Source organism: Egretta garzetta, unplaced genomic scaffold (assembly GCF_000687185.1).
Source record: "Egretta garzetta isolate BGI_Z169 unplaced genomic scaffold, ASM68718v1 scaffold246, whole genome shotgun sequence".
In the NCBI taxonomy this organism is placed as follows: Eukaryota; Metazoa; Chordata; class Aves; order Pelecaniformes; family Ardeidae; genus Egretta; species Egretta garzetta.
Window position 1 is genome coordinate 3,310,875 of NW_009259976.1, and position 19,475 is coordinate 3,330,349.

The 19,475-nt window shown below is 39.1% G+C and overlaps 1 protein-coding gene and 1 long non-coding RNA gene across 2 annotated transcripts in view; one reads left to right on the forward strand and one right to left on the reverse strand.

Annotated features, from left to right (window-relative positions):
- Window positions 1-1,227: 1,227 nt before the first annotated feature.
- LOC118452469 lies at window positions 1,228-10,512 on the forward strand. Its single transcript, XR_004842232.1, has 3 exons — window positions 1,228-1,301; window positions 2,265-2,411; window positions 10,421-10,512. It is a non-coding gene; the product is annotated as an uncharacterized LOC118452469 (long non-coding RNA).
- The window catches only part of MAK (male germ cell associated kinase), a 24,663-nt gene continuing 10,277 nt past the window's right edge, over window positions 5,090-19,475 (reverse strand). Inside the window, exons 7-13 of the mRNA XM_009640383.2 lie at window positions 19,178-19,345; window positions 17,091-17,411; window positions 15,802-15,968; window positions 15,131-15,261; window positions 13,306-13,444; window positions 8,564-8,682; window positions 5,090-5,244 (exon numbers count right to left, since the gene is read on the reverse strand). Coding sequence (XP_009638678.1) covers window positions 5,090-5,244; window positions 8,564-8,682; window positions 13,306-13,444; window positions 15,131-15,261; window positions 15,802-15,968; window positions 17,091-17,411; window positions 19,178-19,345 — 1,200 coding nt within the window. The remainder of the gene's footprint in view (window positions 5,245-8,563; window positions 8,683-13,305; window positions 13,445-15,130; window positions 15,262-15,801; window positions 15,969-17,090; window positions 17,412-19,177; window positions 19,346-19,475) is intronic.

Sequence of the window (19,475 nt, forward strand, 5' to 3'; positions counted from 1 at the left end):
GCCATGTGCAGTTGCGGCTCCCACTGAGCTTTAGGTTGGTCACGGTACAAGGGTATGAGGGTAGAAACCCAGACAAAGAGCCTTGACAGAGTATCTTCAGAACGCCTTTTGCCCTGCCTGATGCAAACGGAATTGAAGCTTCCCAGAAAGGTATACAACACCTCCACCTGCCTTTCTTCTTCGAAGAAGCAACAGCCCTGTAACTTCTATGTGAATATTGATGGGATTTTTACACACACACACACCCCCCCCCCCCGGATTTAGAGATTCAATAATTTGGAGCGATTTAAAGTGTTAGTTGCTCTTTCAGTTTGATCCCTTAGATTGCTTTCTGTTTGCTAATTAATATTTTCAGGTGAGGTTGTTCTGCTTTTATTTGGTAGTATTTAGTGCCACCTTCCAGTTCAGAATGCCATGGGGAAACGGGAACAGTAATAATATTTGCCTCCCGCATAGTGAACTTTGCCGTTTCGGGCCTATCTGTATTCATGGAAATCATCATTCTTCTGCAGGTAAGGAGAAGCTGAGGGAGTTAGCCATCTGCCCAGAGGACTGTCGATTGTGGGCAGCTAGGCGGTGCTCTTAACCCTTGATGAGACCCACTCGCTTCCAACGAGCAGTGGAGCACGCTTACCAAAGCTGCCGAGAAGCTTGCAACAGCTCTACTGTTTAACAAAAATAAGTAAAAATGTTAGCATACGCTGCCCTGTGGAGAGGAGGGAGGCGTTCCTGCCTCTGTACGTAGGCCTGTTCGGTTGGCACTGCTACATGCCCAGGCCTTGCAGCGCTGTGCTGGTGTTTCTGTTTCACATCGATCTGACCGGGCTTCTTTTCAACAGTGGCGTCTGGAACCTTGTCTGCTGTCATGGGAATGAGGTTTTACAACTCCAGAAAAGCAATGCCCGGGATAATTGCTGGTGCCAGGTAGTCACCTGTCTTTTGTTCTCGTCTGTATTTTTGGATAGGCATTTTATTTAACTTATTTGTGGATTATATTGTTTTAAAAAAGTTATGTGGTAGAGATGAAATCTTACAGTGGAGTTTGGCTAAGTGATATCATGTCAGTTTTCTTCCTTGTTCTTTGCGGGATTTTTGCCTCTCCCCCCCCCTTTTATTTTATAACAACTGTTCTGTTCGACAGTTTACTGATGGTTGGACGGCTTGGATTGCAGCTCATGGAAAAGCCTCTTAAGCCATAAGTCTGCATCAAGTCACTTGAAGATATGTGACTGAGAAGCCTGAAAATGCGACCGCCTAAATGTGCTACACAAAAGTGGAAAAGGCACTGCTGCCCGTGCATGGTATTTCTCATACGCAAACACACGCAGGTTGTGTTTTTAAAGGACCGACATTGAGAGCCCTTGTTACGTCTTCCAAAATGGTATTACTTGTCTTAACATTTTCTGCGCTGCAAAACAAGAAAATATGAGTATAACTTTAGTTCAGCTTCTGGTCCTGCAACTTTACTGTAGGCAAGGACCTCTGGTACCTGCACACATACAGTTGCAGGATTGAAGTTTAAACATACATCTGGCACGTTGAGACATCAGTCTCAAATCATCTATGCCTCTAAAACAAGGGGAGAAGAGTTGTCAATTTGTCACTAATAATTAATACAAAAAACCTGCTTATTAAGTTAACCTTTCCCCTTCCGCTTCCCTGCCAGTTTATCCGCTCATCGTGTTTGTCAGTCAGGGACCTTGCTCTCCCAGCACCATGCGCCAGAACCTGGTCCCACAAAACACAATCATGGAGCAGGCTGTCAAGGGTCTGCTGTAACGCAACGAATGCAAACTTGTTACGTGCAATTACTTGTAAGCAGAAGTGCTCAGCTAAACATCATTATGTTTCACTTACTTCTACAGATTGTTACTCATAAATCAAAAATATGCTTTATTAGATAATGCTGAATTGTAGGCATAGCACTTGCATTTCATGAGAATCAAAATGTTACTCTAAATAAACCAACAAATTATTATTACAAACTTTTGTGTTCTACACAACTGTATTTTTTTTTTCCCTTTAATTGTTCATCTGGATTGATACAGTTTGGTGCCTTTCCCGTAGGGTGTCTGGATATATTTGTGAACATGGATTGTATAAATTATCTCTGTTCCATTCCCTGAATTCTAGTGACTTGTAAATATAAAAATCCCATGAACTGGGAGGAAGCACAGAGAACAAAAGCGTACAGACCATATATCCAGACAAGTGCTACATTAAAATCTTTTTTTTTCTTTCCTGAGAGAAATAATCTATTTCAGATTTGAAAAATGCTCTGTGAAAGTTTATTTGAAGACTGAAGGGCTCAGTTGATCAGTCTTTGTCCTCAGCTGATTCCCTTGATGCCTGAAATCATTCTAAATATAAACCTGCCATGCAGAAGTAATGCTGGGAGCTACATGTGGATGGTAACGTATCCCTTTTCTGGTCTCATTTAGCTTGCGTCCCTTTCTGCACAGATCGTGAGCTTTGTTTTCCTCAATCTTTCTTCTCTGGTGGCTGGTACTGGGAGAGATGGAAGTAGTGGGGTTGATCTCATCAGATTGGCAAGGCTCTGGAGTTGCTCAGAGTTCTCTTAAATATCAGGCTAGTAGCTGAGCAGGAGGGTGGCATCTCGTGGTCTTCCTTCCCTCCTTCCTTTGTCGCAGCAAAACATTGTGTAATTGTGTAATGCTGGTCTCAAGTCAGGTAACCTGCGAATTTGGGCTGCGGAATTCTGACAATAGAAAGCAGGGGATGGGACAGAGAAGCTTTTAAACTCTCAGAGCAAAGTGTTAAGCCTTGCTGCTGTTCCATGAGCTTTGGAAGGCGGTAGCTTGAATCGAGAACTGTTGGTAGAACTCCCGTTACCACTTTTTGTGTTCAGGAGAAACAGCAGTAATCCAGTGAAGGGGAGGAGAGAACAGCTGGAGCTGGAGCCTTACCTTTCTACCCCCCGGAACTCTTATCAGCATATACTAAGTTTCTTGAGTGTTAGATGGCATTTCTGCACTAACAGCTCAATGCATATTGGCGAACCAGAGTTAAAATGACTGTACAAAGCCTATTAGCCTCTTACTACTGTATTTTCTTGCTGTTTACAAGAATTATTTCTTAATGCTTGTCATGCTTTGACAAGTAAAGGCTGTTATGGTTACGTCAAAGCCGTTTCAATGTTCTTTAGCATATGCTAAGGACAGCGTGTTTCTTCTAGCCATATTTGGTGCCATAAATAGTACCTATTTATCTTTCTGCTCTAGGTGACTTATGGACACGTGAGCTCTGGACACGTTACTAGTTAATTCCTTGACCAGACTATGATTTTTTAACTCAGTCACTGACATCTTGTATTAGAGATGAGTGATTATTTTCTCTTTGTTTTTTAATTATAAAACCAGTGCATTTATGCCTGTTACAGAAAGTCTGAGATTGTCCTTCATTGCCATAGCCAGTTACAGATATATTCTACAGATAAATTAAGATGCATTTAAGTAGCATAGGGGCATCTGTTGTTACTAAGGGAATGACAAATACTTAAACCTAGACAATGGCAACTGAATTAAAGTCTCTAGTGCATTATTAATCAGATATCCCTATCCCTATCTAGCTCTTCCAGTACTACAGTGGCATTTTCTTTAGGTGCAATTTTCGTAACAAAATACTTACTTGACTTCTTGGTATAACTGGTTTAGATTAAATTGATTTCCAGTAAGTTAACAAAACCCATATATTATGGCACATTAGGTCAACAACAGGAATTTGAATTTTTATGTGCAGTTATAAAAGCCATACAAAGACATTTCTTTTTTACAGTGCTTAAAGTAATCATTAACAGCTTTACATCTTTAAAGAACATACTCATTTCATACTTTAAAATGGCAGCTTTAATGTCACTACTAAGTCTAAAGCATGTATTCTAAATGCAGTTGTTAACAAAAGTAGCCTAGCTCAACATCCTCAAAACAATTTCTTGTTTGTTGCAAGGTCCTTTGCGGGATATTACTATAAAACTCAGCATAGAAGCCAGGGAAAGTACTGAATGAGCATATAAACAGTGAGGTATTGCATTATTAAAGTTTGTCTGTGTTTTCAGGTGCCTAAGCTGGCCTTTAAGATCTAAACCAGATCTTCGAAGAACAATCTGATATCCTCTCTCGTGTAGTTTAGTCAACTTCTCTAGTTTGATGTAGTCATGTAGAAACAGGAGGTTACTCATAATTTATGCCTTTTTGGCATATGCCTTATTTATGCCTTAAAATGACTGACACAATTGCAGTGATTCAGGCTCCTTAAAATGTCACTGTGACACTCACTTGACAGGACAGATATGAATCTCCACAGATCTTTGACCAAAAACGGTCGTAAGTTAATTACAACAGTAGAACCTAATTTCTGGGTTTCACTACAGCTTGGCGAGGCAACTTTAGCATTCGGTACTTGTTTAACTATTTTCCCATATTGCTGTATCATTCTGTAGCCATCTATGGGCCAAGTTTAGAGACCTTCCTTGTGCAGTATTTATCAGTGGATTGCTTATGTCCTGCTACAAGGACTTAAGTTCTCATTGCTGTTATGAGTATTTGCACATTACAGACCCGAAGGAAGTCTTAGGTACAAGGGGATTCTGAAATCCATGTATGGGAGCATGGTGGTCTTCATAAAGCCTGTGCTTTCACTCTCCTCTTTTTGGTAAGGAACCAGCCTAAAACCTGAAAGCCTGGTGCTGCTCTGCTTTAGCCCTGCTTCCAGCTGCTTGTGTACCTGAAAGCAAGCATATGTCGATAGTGGATGTTGCACTGGGCAAACAACCGTAACAGTTGTTTTAAGAGTACAAGGACAGGAGATCCATCTATAGAAAAATGTCAAGTGAAATCTACTTCTCGGTAGCTTTGGCAATGTGTGCTACAAAATACTTCAATAAATCCTACTTTATAGCCAGCATTTTACATGCTATTGTATGTATTACACAGGTAATAGAACACGAGGTCTTTTTTTCTTCTTTAGTATTGCGTAGTCTTAGGAAATGTGAAAGCAAATAGGCATTTTGGGTTTCCAGTGCAGGAGAACTGAATACAGATCACACAATATCTATACAGGATGGCATTTTCTATCTGTTTCCTCCGTATTTGGCCACCCAGTCTGTTCTTCCATGTACTGGCTGAATTGTTGGTGGGCGAGTTAGAATAGTCATGTTTTTTGGTGCTGAATTGAAAGTGGGACCTGGTAACTGAGCACGGGCAGCTTTGGGTTTCCAGGAATAATCTGAAAGGAACAAGAACTCCAAATTAGTTATGACTTAACAGGTATTTCACTTGTTTACAGATAAAAGAGTAAGATCTTGAAGATGATATGTGGTACTCAAGGATGCTAACACAGCAGGATGCTTTGGCCTCTGATGTGCTGCCTGTGCTTATTTTCAGATAACGCTAATGTTTCCTATAGTTTGTGTATCTTATTAGTAATTCTACTGGATACTTGTTTTGCAATAATCCCTTGAGAGAACACTGAGGCTGAAATTCAGTGGAAAACCTGACGCGTATGTCTACAACTCTGCAACTCTCATTACAAAATGGCTACAGAATGGAAGTGTTCTTTCCTCTATCTCAAATATTTTTAAAAAGCATACAATTACAACATTGCTAAACTTACTAAAACCCAAACAACCTAGACTGAAGGACAGCTTCTGGAGACCATCTTGTTCCTTTTGAGATTTTATGCCTTTTATTCCCCTCCTGCTTAGCTGAGAACTCCTGGTGTACCTGGTGGCAAGTCCTCTTCATCTCCATTTCCCGCTTCTGTGTCGATTTTTGTAGGATCTGTTCCAAGTCCTCCTTTTTTTTTATCCCTTATATTGGCATCCACCTGGTCTCAGGCACTGGTAGTAGTGCATTATAATATTCCCAGCCTTTTCTACTCAGCTTTCCCCTTTCTGCATTTCAGACAGTCACTAGTTCCTCAGGCTTGATGTGATTAAAGTAATTCCCCTGCTGCAGGGGCTGACTGCCTATTGTTTCCTCCATGTTCATCACCAATTCTGCCATTTTCCCAAGCCTTTAAAGTCAGTCATTTGGGGACCTCTCTTATATATAAAAAGAAATCCTATTAGGATTTGTATCTATAAGAAATATATGTACTCCTGCTACACCTTACCATTGTTTCCTTAGCATTCCTAAAGTATGTCCTGCCCCTTCCATTCCTACTTTCGTAGTTCAGTCTTTTATTGGGTATTACTGATTTTTTTTTTTTTAATACTTATCCATAACATGTTAAAAATACTTTTTTTTTTTGTGCCTACATAACATTCTGTTTCTTATGGAAAACCGCCTATCTTTGGTGGTATTTTTCAACAGTGGGTTCAACCCGTTCAGGAACAGATGAGGATCAAGACATTTAAAAAGGAGGAATCTCAAGGAACTGAAGCTGGTGGTCAGGCCTCCACCTCTTTGAAAACTAACACTGTTCCTTTTTATTGTAGGCTGGCATTCCCTATCCTTCATCAGCAAGTATGATTCCAGCCTGCCCTCTCGGCAATGAAGGTCACTTTTCTCTGGTCTCGGCACTGCATTTTCCTCAGAGAAATTGATCTTTTATACTACATTAAGTTATTCAAATTATGGCATTAAAAAACTTAACAAATTAAGACAGCAAAAACAATTGCGAGCATAACTTAATTTCAGTTTGGATAATACCAAGCAAAGGGTCACCAAACATGTTAGTGTTCAAATATTGACAGATAGGAGATAAGGATGAAGCAAATGGCAGGTTTTTTTATCTCTCTTCCCATGCAAGTATGCGGAGTTTGGGCTAAATGCAAGGGGTTTAAGCAATAGGATTCTCGCTCTTCTCCAGGACGTGGAAGAGTCTCTTAATTGATCTCCATCTGCCAGCCTTTCTGACTTTTACTACACATTTTCCATTTCTAATTACAGATTAACAGTGAATTTATTTCCCTTTGGATCACCATAAGTAATTCCTTTTCTTTCTCACTATTCACAGCAGTCTAGAGATAGTTGCAGATTTTGTCCTCCTGTGAACTTCTTGATCCGCACACTGTGACAAATCAAAACTCTCGTTGTTGCGTTTCAGCAGTGAGTTGATAAGATAATGAAGTGCAGCTCCAGCCTTCCCTGGTGGGTTTCTGATCAAGTCAGACTCAGAATACGCACACATCTAAGCATACTTTATACATGCGTGCCATCTCCTTTCTTCCCTCCCTCCCTCTCTCCTTCTCAGAAGTCACTTGCAAGTTCCTAGGGGGAACAGGTAACTCAAAAGAGTAAGTCAGCAAAAAGACAACATTATTAAGCAGGACCATATCAGATTGGTCTGCCATAGGCCCTTTAGTTAATTCACAAAAAATTGCTATTTCCCCTGAAGTAACTAGAGAAGTGTGCTGCTGGGTTTCGGACAATGGCTCTAAATCTTCACTCACAAACCAGTTTCTCCTGCATCCTGAGCGCTTCTGTTCATCTCTGCATCAGTACCAACAAAGAAGGTGCTCAGAATGCCATCTGTACCCCAGAGGATCCAAGGTAACAGTTACATTCAGAACAGATTTCACATTGTTTTTAACTGATGAATGGCAGTGTCTTTTAGTGTGTTTGTCAATGTAATGTACAGCTACCTCATTACTGTATCATAACTATTAAGAACCGGTCATTTGCATTCCCTTGTTTGGCTTTTACCTTCTATAATGTAGCAGCATTGAAAGTTTCACTTCACAGAGCACTCTTGTGATATTTCATGGGTACAAGAGTTGTGTCATCTCAGTATCCAGAGACTTGCATAGCCACCATAGTGAGATGAAGACACAGTGCAAACCTCCCTTACATGACCACTGCAGAAATCATGGGCCAATTAGACAGGGCCAGTAAATGAGAGCGCAAATAATTTTAATTTACTGCTTATACCGTATCTGTAACACTATTTGTGAATTTACTAAGTCACTTGATGAAGGTCTTGGCCTTTATTGAAATTGTTGAGACCACTGTAAGCATGGATCAACATCATTCAATTGCATTAAGTGACATTAAAGTGATCAAAACACATACAAGACAGCCCCAAGCTACATGAAAGTCACTGTCAAGAAAATTCCTCCAAATCCACTGAAATACAAGGCTTTTTTAAAAAACTTGAATTTATCTATTTTGCATACTTACTTGTTGGTGACTGTACCAACTCCTACTAGCTACAGCAATCACAGAGTTATATTTGTGTCCAATCTACATGACCATTTACTATAGAGTTGTGGAGTTACATACTTTTGCAGTTCTGCTTAGCCCTTCACCACTAATGAACAGTAGTTTAGCAAATGGTACAAACCTTCTAGAATTAAAAAACATTTGTACCTTTATTTTCTCTTTTACCTAACAAATAATAGTAGCAACAGTTTCTCTGGGTTTCAGGATTGCCTCTAGTCACCTATGTTCCATTCATTTACATTAAGAACAACTTACGCCTGAGAATTTTATTTACAAAACTTGAGGAAAACCCTACTAAGGGCTTATACATTTTTTAGGAAGCATGGGAAACGAATATTTCTCTTTGTCTCAGTTATGTATAGTAAAAGGGCGTTTCTTACCTGATACAGGTGCAGCAAGAGGAGCTAGCTGTATCCGTTGTCCAGCTGATCCAACTTCTTTTTTATGAAAAGAAGGGATATATACTCCTGGTGGGTTGTAAGCAGCACCACTGACAAAGCTGGGATTTCCTGTTGATGTTACAGAGCTTTAGTATTTTCAGTTGCATTCAGAAAACCTTGCCTACATTTTATAGTCACTTCAAAATACATTTGCAGTACCACAAGAGTAAGTGTGAGTGTTCTTTAAAAACTCCCTAGTGCTTGTCTGTTGGAAAAAAGTATGTATTCATTCTTTGCTTTGTGTATTGGTTGAACCCTTTACGGCACCTAAACCGACTCGCTAAGTTGCAGAAAAAAAAACCGTTAAACTTCAACCACATAGAAAGGTTTACAGGGAATTTTTGAGAAAGGCAGGATCTTACCTTTTACTTACAGCTACTTGCTTTACTGGAAGCTGGTTTAAGCACTTCAGTATTTGAAAACTAGCGCTCAACAGTACTCTTGTGCTCAAGATGTTTGGCCTAAATCTATCTAAAATAATGGAACCAAACTTCTCTTGGGGGAAGTGGTGCACCACTTGAAACTGACTTTGCCAGTTCCAGCGTTAAAGGCCTGTTATAAAAGTCAGACCCAAATTACCTTCTTTCTTTAACCCCAGTTATAATTTTATTGTGCCTAGTTTTGGTCCAGATCTTTGTCTTTAAAGCGGTGCTACCTTGGGAAAGTTGGCATAACCATCCTCATTTGGAAGCTGAGAAACACTGTGCATTTACACTCAAAGTTAGAACTGAAATTATTGTGCAGTGACAGAGGGATCTGTTACAATATCTAGACTCCCTGCTCCAAGACAATTTCTTACCTTCTCCATGTCTGTCATCACTTGGGACAGTGTTAAGACTGTACTGGCATAGTGTCCAGCGAAAAATGCTTTTCTCTAGTGGTGTGTTCTGTATTCAGTAGTATTAAAGTGGTGAACTACAAGGCCATACACAGTAGTTTTAATTTTACCTTTATCAAGTGTCAGCATTTTTATCATATTAATATTCAGCATGGTTTTAATGATAGTTGCAGTCAAACATGCAATATCTGATTTGACAGTTTTTCTGTCTCCTAAATCTCTGGCCTCGGTGCAGTCCCAAAACGTTCCTCTTCACACAAACACTCCCAGTCCTCGGTGATACTTTCAGTGCTTAGAGCAGTAGATCTATAAGCTGCAAAATTGGTCATCTACAACCCCAAAAAGGTATCATCAGCTAACTACAGCTGTGTTGGGTCACTGCATACCTCCCCGTTCAGGAGCACTAACAAAACGCATTCAGCTAACTCAGTTTTGCCAGTCTCCCTAAACTGTCACTTCTATCAGTCCCGCAAATAGTTGGGTCTCCACGTGGCTTCCCTGTGTCCAGTTGATGCCAGTCTCCAGCACAGTAAAGAATGACACAAAAGTCCTGGTGAAAAATAACAACTTTAATAAAGTAGTCTAATAAAATTTAACTTTCTTTTAGTCTTCAAGTTGTTCTTCCTTTTTCAGGAATTTGCCTGAAAAACAAAAGCAACACAGCTTTAGTGGTTCGTTCACGTGGCTGTGCACATACACATATTCTCTTATTCCCCTAGTTCCTAGATACTTCACTGGGAGTGGTTCATAGCTCTGACAGCTCAGTAGCACTCCTTAAAATTCTGAGGTCTGGAAAGAAGAACGTGACAGGCCTCAATTAATGTAACCTCAGAAAGAATACTTCTGTCTGCTTCTTATCTACAGCTCAGCAAAGCTGCCTATCCATCAAAAATTGCTCAACCACTTTTTGGTTCTCCTTACCTCTCCATGTCCAGTGTCCTTTATGAATCCTTTTGCAGGAAATGAAAGAGTGCAGCCAGAAGGAACAATCTGGGTGAAACGGAGACGGCTGGAGGGGTGATCTTTTGTTGGACTAGAACAAGGGAAGGAGGAAAAAAAAAGATCAATATAAAATTATAGAATAACTACAAATAAAAATAAAATCCTATTGAAAAGCTCAGTTCCTTACCTCTGACCACTGCTGTACAAAAGAAGGGGTTCTTGCTATGGAAGTATTTATCCCTCAGGCATCCAGGAGGTCTGGCTGCAGGTGTACAGGCAAGCACTCACGGCCATGATGTCAGCAAATGTAAGTGTGGCCTGGGCTGTATCCCCTACCTCAAACAACGCATACCTGATCCTTCATAAAGTCATTGAATCGTTTGAGATGGGTAGCAAGTTCAAAACATGAATAGTTGGAATGAGACAGCGCACAGGTGGTGCACACCAGAGGAGCCAGAAACTGGGAGAGAGGTGGAACATTCCAGCCGCTTTCCCGTGCTCGCAGCAAACGGTGTGTTTGGACACAAACTAGGCTGCCTGGAAACCCGAGTTTCCACCCTCTTAGGCTAAGGTAAGTCCACCAAAATCTATGCAATCACAGCGCTGTAAAAGACAGAGAATCAGAATGCAGCCAACAGTGCAAGTCCCCAGTGCCGTTATGAACAAGCTGTCCTTCAGGAGAGAGGCATACGCTGCTGCTTTAGGATCGTTTCTCCCACCATTATCCAGCAACAGTGCAGTGACATGCTGTGGGTTATAATTAAGGTAATAAAATATTCTCTGTCTTTTAAAGCACCTAAGTGTCAAGAGTGCAGAAGTCACAATGAAGAGAGCGAGGCTTGACAAAACAGGTAACAGCTGAAAATGAAGTATGTAGTCATCTGGAATCTGCATTAAAAGTGCATTTTTTACAAGAAAGTGTAAAACATAAATACGAAATGTGCAAAGAACCAGGTTATAAATGCTATAAATTACCTTTTGGATCCTCTAATTTTTCATTCAACCTTTCTTTGCATGATAGCTTTTCGATAGGTATAATTAAGTTTTCATCTGTAGACAATGAAAATGAAAGGAAGAAAAAGATGGAAAGACAGAACTTTAGAAAAAGTGTATGAAGAACCTGGATAGGTGATATAAAATAAAGGAGGGAAAACAAAGCAAGCAAGAAAAAATACCTGACATTTTTGTAACTATAATGTCTCAATCCTATGTTTTCTCAAGAAGGAAATGTTACTCTAACAAGTTACTTTACAAGGTCCTTTCTAATAATGGAATAAAAATGTGATTTACCAACAATGCAATCACATTTCAGTCACACAAATACATAAATCACAAGGTTAAGCACTTGGGCATATTTGCAAAGTTGACTGATCATAACCTTACAATTCTTCATAAATAAAGCATTTGTAGCTATTTGCTCTTATCTTACTTCACCATAGGGTAATGTTGTGGATGAGGGGGGAAAAAAGCCCCACTTAAATAAACTAAACAAAGTTATTTAAACAGTGAACAGCACAGTGCCAACTTTCAATTATGTCAATAGGCAAAAAGGAAACAGAGAATGTACGTGTTGTATTTCTGCCATTGGTGCTCCAGCTATCCTGGTTTTATGTGTGTCTGCCTTAAATGTTGCTGCCTCCCCAGTATATGAAACTCCACATGCGATTCAAGATACTGACGGAAATACTATCAAGTATTTTCAAATATACAAAATATTCAGTTTTAAGGGTTTTTTTCTTCAAACTTTTGGTAGATACCCAAAGTAAGCCAGTAAGACAAAAGCAGGATTTTTACCATTAGCATTCATCTTATTTTCAGTGCAATTCAGTAGGTAGATGTCTAGCTTATTGGTGCATACTTTAGGAAACAGCTCTTTGCCTTTTTGTGCCTAATTCCCTTGCAAGACTATTTTATGAATATATATCAATTAATTCTGAGGCACCCAGATACTGTATTTCAGAAAAGAAAAAGGTACACAAGATGATTGCTTAAAAAAAGTCTGTCCTACTCCATCAAATTCTGGTAGGTGCTGTTATTTTTCCACTTCCTAAAAACTTTCACATAATTTCAGATGCACAAGTTACAGCTCACCTGACTTTCAGAGGGAAAATCAGGTTCGTTGACACTGCAGAATGGCTACTACAGTTCTATTAAAAAGGGGTGCATCATTCAAAAGTTCTTTCCATACAAGCATGTACGGCTAGGTGGTCTATTGGCATGGAAGTATTTGGGAGTGCCTCATGCTAGCTGGACAATGGCTGCAAAGTTGTTAATGATGTAACCTCCCATAATAGGGTGATGGAACTGCGTACTTCAAGTATAGGGCTTGGTTGGTTAGAAGACAGATTTTACTCTTGAGTCTGATGCCTTCCTCGGTAAAATCTTAGATAAGCTGTTTAGTCCTAGGCTCCACTCTATAAAATGCTGATAATGGTGTTCTTCACAAAACGTAGTACCAAAAGGCACCTTGCTGCAAGTTCCTTGCCGAAAATAAGGGAACTTTGCATGCAGCAAAGTATTTAGGACAAGGCTAGTAGATTGTCAAAAAGACATGTTTAGAATACTAGGCATTTCACTACATGAACGCACCACCCATCCTCTTTTTTTCATATGTGAGACTGCTGTTTGATAGTGTTCCATGGCACACTGACCAGGCAAGTAACGAGGTCAAACTATTTGCTTAAATTAACACAGTAAAGTAACGGTCTAAGAGGATTACGGACAAAATTTATCTTGACAGAGCTTTATAACAGAGGCTGGTCTATACTACTTTTATGCTCTGAAAGCAAAATACATAGTTTACATATGAAGGTAGCCTAGAAGCTAAGCCTGACAACAGAAGTTAAACCAGATGGTCTTAACTAAATTCTTTAAAGTATGATGTGATGAGTTTTAATTACACTTTTTACCTGTAGTATTTCTGTTGAAAGTCACTCCTCTTCCAGTATGTGCCAGTGGTTTAGAAAACAACTGGTTGCTCAAGGTTCCATGTGGTCCTTCTTTATTGACTGCTACTAAAGAGACACTCTTAGGATTCACACCTTAGAAAACAAATTATGGGAAATGTTCTAACTATCAATTTTCAAACATAATTCAACCAATGAAAAATGGACATTTCTAGAACAGTAAAACAACACTGAATTATTTGTGGTGTGATGTAAACACCGTTAATGTAAAGAACTATGTCCATCGATTAGGTTAGATTTTTCAGCCAGACCATCAAAACTAAGAGACACTGATTTAAGAACAATTGTCTTCATGCTTTCAAAAGAACTTTTGAAAGCCCTTTTAGTACAGCTACTTGGTTTCTATAAAACTGTAATTTCATTATTGATATTTTTGACTCTCAAACAACACAGATTAAAAATACCTATAAAAAACTAGGGTTCTCAAGGCTGAAAATAACTTATCCCTTGAAGAAATAGTTCAAAAAGTAGGACAAAGAGGTTCTTGGCACTTCAGCGTGTTACAAGCATTACAATAGTTAATGAGATTACACAGCATGAAAGCAGCTTCCAGATCTAGTGGTAACAGAATTAAAATAATACAGATCACAAATATGATTCCTGGAGCTATTATTCTCTTAAGAGCTGATATTAATTATTTTTTAGATCTATGGCTTTTTCATTCAAAACTCCCCTAAAATCAGATAGATATTAGAAGGAAAAAAAAAAAAAGATATTAAAAAAGATAAGAAATATAGATGAACTTTCCATTTGTGTTACCTTTAGATAGGGAAGGTTCCCCCCCCCCCCCCCCATTTCTTTTTTTTTTTTTCCTTTTGGACTTAAACTCTTGAGTCTCTGGGCATCCTATTTAACATTCAGGAAGTGATTTCATATTCAGAAGTCATCACTGGCCTAACGAATTCCTGAGGAATTAGTGATACATTGTAACAAAACTACTTGCTTGACAATCAGGAATTCCTCTGTGAGCCACCTAAATTCTCATATGTGGATTATAGTACAAGTCAAGATAGAAGCACTGTAATTGTGGAAACCATCATAGCAATAGAGCTACTAAGTAAGACACCAAGGCAATCATTTGATTATAGAATGTATTCAGAATACTAACCGAAGGAAACACTCTCTTTTCTTTCTCCTCCTTCTCATTCTTACTCTTAGCAATTACATAATTTCATGGTTTTTTTCCTGATAAAATCACCCAGATTTAGACTAAGCTATCTATTTATTTTTAAGAAGGATGACTGCCTTGGGAAGGGAAGTGAGTGGGTGAATTCCTACTACTGCAAGGGGTTGATATTTCTGAACACTTCCTACCTGTGCTTATCAGAACTTTAAGTTCAAAAAAAGCCCCAAACCTCCTGATATTGTAAAACTGAGAACTATGCACTATATATTTATATATGGGTAGTTTCTTTAGTCCTCAGATGCACTTGCTTATGGTCAATCAGGATATATTCCTAGGAATCCAAGAGATACTGAATTCCTATTACTGAGGGTTTTGTATGTTACTGGTCACAAGAGGGCCTGTGAACTTTTGCAGTGTACAAGCAGTGTTGAGCTCCCTTCCATGTTCACATGGGCAGGACCATCTGCATCAGTTGTGATATGATATGCTCTAGGAAAGGCATTTAGTCCAAAACTTGAAAATCTAGCCTGCTTATGAAAAGTGAAATTATCCAGTGTAAAATCTGAAGTTTAAATGTACTGTACATAGATTGCTCACAGCTTGTATTTTCCACATGTATTGACTTTTACCCTTACCGGGTAGGTATCTTGATTGTCTTAGATAGTACTGTTTTGCTGATGCATTTGATCTTCCAGAATCATTTCTCATCAAAACCTTATTTTCCCCTCCTGGCTGGATACAGCATGAAGCTTTTGGTTCTGGCACACTGAAAAATCAAAATGTTCAAACGATGTTACCAACAACTCCAGCTCAGAATACCACAAGCTGACCCTAGCCTGAAGAGTACAGTGCTCTTCTCTTATCCTGCCTTTGTCAGTAGAATTTATTCCCACAGCAAGTAACAGCCAAATCTTGTACCTCAGGAGAGTTTGACCTGGGACTCCAAAGAAAAAAAAAAAAAAAGTATCCAACACTAGTAAATAAAAGCAAATGTGGCTTGTAGCAGAACTTTCCCTGACTTAACTGCCAAAGGAAATGAAGCTAGTATATCTGGTTTTAGTAAAACAGACAGTTTCTTAATAATACGATGAACATCTAAACCATACAGTGCCTGAAAACAAATTTGATTCAGTTTGGATATTACTGGTGCTATATCAACACCACACCCAAAGCTGGTCTGCTCATACTGCTCCTTGCATTCTTGCAGACTTTTGGTGACTTAAATTTTAGCAGGTTTGTCTTGATTTATAAATCTACTGGAAACAGCTTACTAAAAAAGTTGTGATTTTATAACTATAAGACTTACCTAAAAAGACATTCCTTGTTTTTATTTTCTTTTAACAGTGCAATGCTAGGCTTCTTTGAACATGACATTCCAAATTCGGTGTCATCCAAGTCATCCCAGCTATCCACAGCCTTTACCAATGTCTGACCCCATCGTCTTCTGCAGCTTTTAGGACCTGCTGCGCCATTCTGAGGGCCACTAGCCGCTTGTTTCTATTTTAAATAGGAAAAAGATTGAATTAAATTCTAAAATTTTATCTTTTGTATCCAGTTTACTGCCTGACTACTACTTAAGAACTTTGAGGGAATTTTTCCTATTGTGTTGTGCCCATTTTGGTCATAGTCTTAGAAAGATTTTAAGCACAAAACAACAATAATGCTGGCAGGCATTCGAGTGTAGCTTTTTTGGATTGTCATCCTTAAAATGCTCAAATCTATCTGTAGTGAAGTTAGTGTTCTATTTGCAGACCAGTTCAGCGCTCAGCCTCTACTACTGCCCTGGTATCTTGCTGAGCTCATGCTCTCGACAGCGGTAGGTGAACTGCCAGGAAGTAGGGCACAGTGGTGCAGAACATTCACAGCAATCACGCTCAGGTCACGGCCCCAAAGTAAATACAGCAAATAACAGAAGTTAGTCAGGACTTCCCTTAACATTCTCTTCCAAAGAAATTACTAGATTTTAAAGTTGTCATTTCATCTTGCTTTCCAGTATTTTCTGAATACATGTGATTTTTAATATACTTTATACTGTAGTTCAGTGGGTATAAGCGGAAAGCAAAATGAAGATTGCAAACCAAAGCCTAATATTCATCTTGCTAAAAATCTTACAAGCTCAGCAATTGGGTAAAGTGTCAAGTTCCATGTGATTACAAGTGTTGCTCACTTTGCAGCTATCTACTAGTAGCCAACAGGTGGTAGTCAGAGAACTACAGTCGTAAACAAGACTGAGCTTTCTCAGGTATTTCCCTGCTTGAGGCAAGTGAAGTTCTCCCTCTCCTCTTCTCTATTTTATACTCACAATATTTTTCTGAATTGTTTCTCAAAGGTCAAAAATGATAGTTGTTGTAACTGCATTACTGCATAAGCATGCCAGTAAAGGCTATTATAAACGAACATACATTGTTGTTACAAGCAATCTGTTCTTCTGATTTGCTGTAAAATTTCAGTAAGTGGCCAGTTATAGCCTTAATTGTTCCTTAGTTATCTCTACTTCCTCTAATAAAAAGTATGATAATTTTCAAGGGATTGCTTGGCTGAACATAGGAAAAACTTTTAATAAAACCACTTAAGTATTTATTGAAGACAACTTACCGGTGATGAGTTTTTATTGATAGTTGGAAAAAATGGTTGTGCCTGTGGCTGCTGCTGTTTTGGTACTTGCTGATTAGCCGTGTTCTGAGGCAACTGAATTTGCTGGAGAGGCTGGTGGTTAACCTTTGACAGGGGCTGTGGCTGTGTTTTGTCAGGTACATCAGGTGACGACAGAGGTTCTGGCTTGGATATAGCTTCCAGCTTAGGTAAAGCTGGCTTTGGCTCTGTTGGCTGAAATGGTTTAATAGGAGTCTGCTTCTCCAGATACTGTGGAGGAGGTCCTAAAACTTGGCCAACTTGAAAGTAAGGGTACTTCAAAGCCTGGAGAAGAGGATACAACATACTAATTTTACTTCAAAAAGTTGACTTTGGTAACCTCATCAAGGATCTAAGCAGGTTTCTGAAGCGTTTGAGCAAGCTCCACAGCACAAATGCAAGATGGATGCATAATGAGATCATATGTAAACAGTATGCATTGATAACTGTCAGTTCTGTATTTTAAACTCTTCCTATCACATAATTTAGTAAGATCAATCCACTTGTACATGTTACAGCAGTCATGTCCTTTCTTTCCCTCCTTTAATTCTGGTTTTGTGGAGTCTGCGTTTTGAGGTGCATTTTACATTCAACACTGCTCTATATTCATGCAGGAACAAATTTCAGTCTTAAAACAGGTAGTCTCCATTACCTTTACCACGTTTTACTACGTGTTTCCACTGCTAACTATGTTTTGACAACTCGATGAACAGCTTTAGTATTTCCAATCTAAAAAAACCCACAAAAACCAAACCCCAAAAGTCAGAAGTGTGACAATTGCCATTTAGTATTAATGTATGGGGTCTACAATTAGAGGATGTTAATGACCCAAGTTTCTCCTTCATTTTCTTATCACCAGCTTCCCCTGGTTTTGTTTTGCTTTGAAGTATGTTCACTGTGGTTGCTGTGTCTTCATGGTGTTTATTAGGAAACTAGTGTCTGTCTTCGGGCAGATGTGCATTTCATTCTTTCTCTGACCTTTTCATGTCCACTGCTAGATGCACAGCACAGACATACTTTACTAGCACAGCTCCTCCCATTATGTCACGCTATGCTACTCCTTCTGGGTAGGATGCTACCCTTTGTTAGTTCTCAAAGAGATGTTTTGCCTCAGCTGCACTTGAGAATTGCTGCCTTTGTACACATTTCCATGTGTGCGCATTAAACTCCCTTTTCGCTGTGGATTACACAACTGCTGCAGCTGCTTCCTTGACAACTCACTGAGGCAAAAGCTGGTTATTTGCTTTCATAACGCACCATGCAGTATTCTGTGTAGAGATATATAGCACTGGACTACAGTTAGATCTCAGTGACTGTAACAATAGATATGTTTTGTAAAGTGGAGAGAAATGGTTGCTCTACTTGGTACCATCTGCTTAACCACTTCTGAATCATTTCCATTACATCGACCCAGGATAACTTCCAATATGTCTTTTTTTCTTTCCCAATTGTATTCCCCTTTTATACCTTCTAAATAGGATTGCATTAGGTATGAATACTCAAAATCACTAGAATGTAACCATGTTTGGCCCTTGAAATATGTTTTTTAAAAATGAACTTGGAGAAAAACTGTGACCTTTGTGACCTATTGGTATGTTCTTCACAAAGTTCTTTCCTTATCACTTAGTACAGTTTACGTCCCATCTCCAAGTAAAAATAATCCTTAGCTCTTTCATACTGCATTCCATCTGCAGCTTAACAAAAAGCAAAGCTTAGTTTTCAGTATCCCCCTTCATTCAGATGGGGGAGGAAAAAGGCAGTGGCAGAAGTGACTTATAATTCAGGAAACCTGCAGCTCAGATTTTTCCCTGTCCTGTACAAAGAAAGTTTTAGAATATGCCAATACAGAAGACAACACTGCAGAAATAACTAAAGAATTTATGATGTCTGTTGAGCCAGGTTTAGAACCTTCTCTCCTCACTACTCAGTCTCATTCCCACCAAAGCGTTCAAAATGAGGAGATGTTTCTTTGGCCACCAGTATTATGACAATCAATTAGTTGACAGTGCAAGAAAATTCAGTCTTATACTTAATCATTCAGGTGCTCAGACCTGACTTGCTGTAGGTCTCTTCTTTGGATTCCAGTTCAGCATATCACTCATAAGCTGTATCGCTTCATTGCTTGCATTTGGGATGAGAGTTTTTAGGCTTATAGGGACACATTGTGGGAAACGGAAATTCATGGCAGAAGCAAGGTGGTATCCTTCTGGCCAGTCACTCTGTTGCAAAGGAAAGAAAAATGAGTACCAAAAAAGAACAAAGACTACATACCTTTGAGGTATTAAATCAAACTCAATTTTATGCAGCTTGAATCACACTAGGTCTGTGTAGCTCCTTCCTATATAGTGG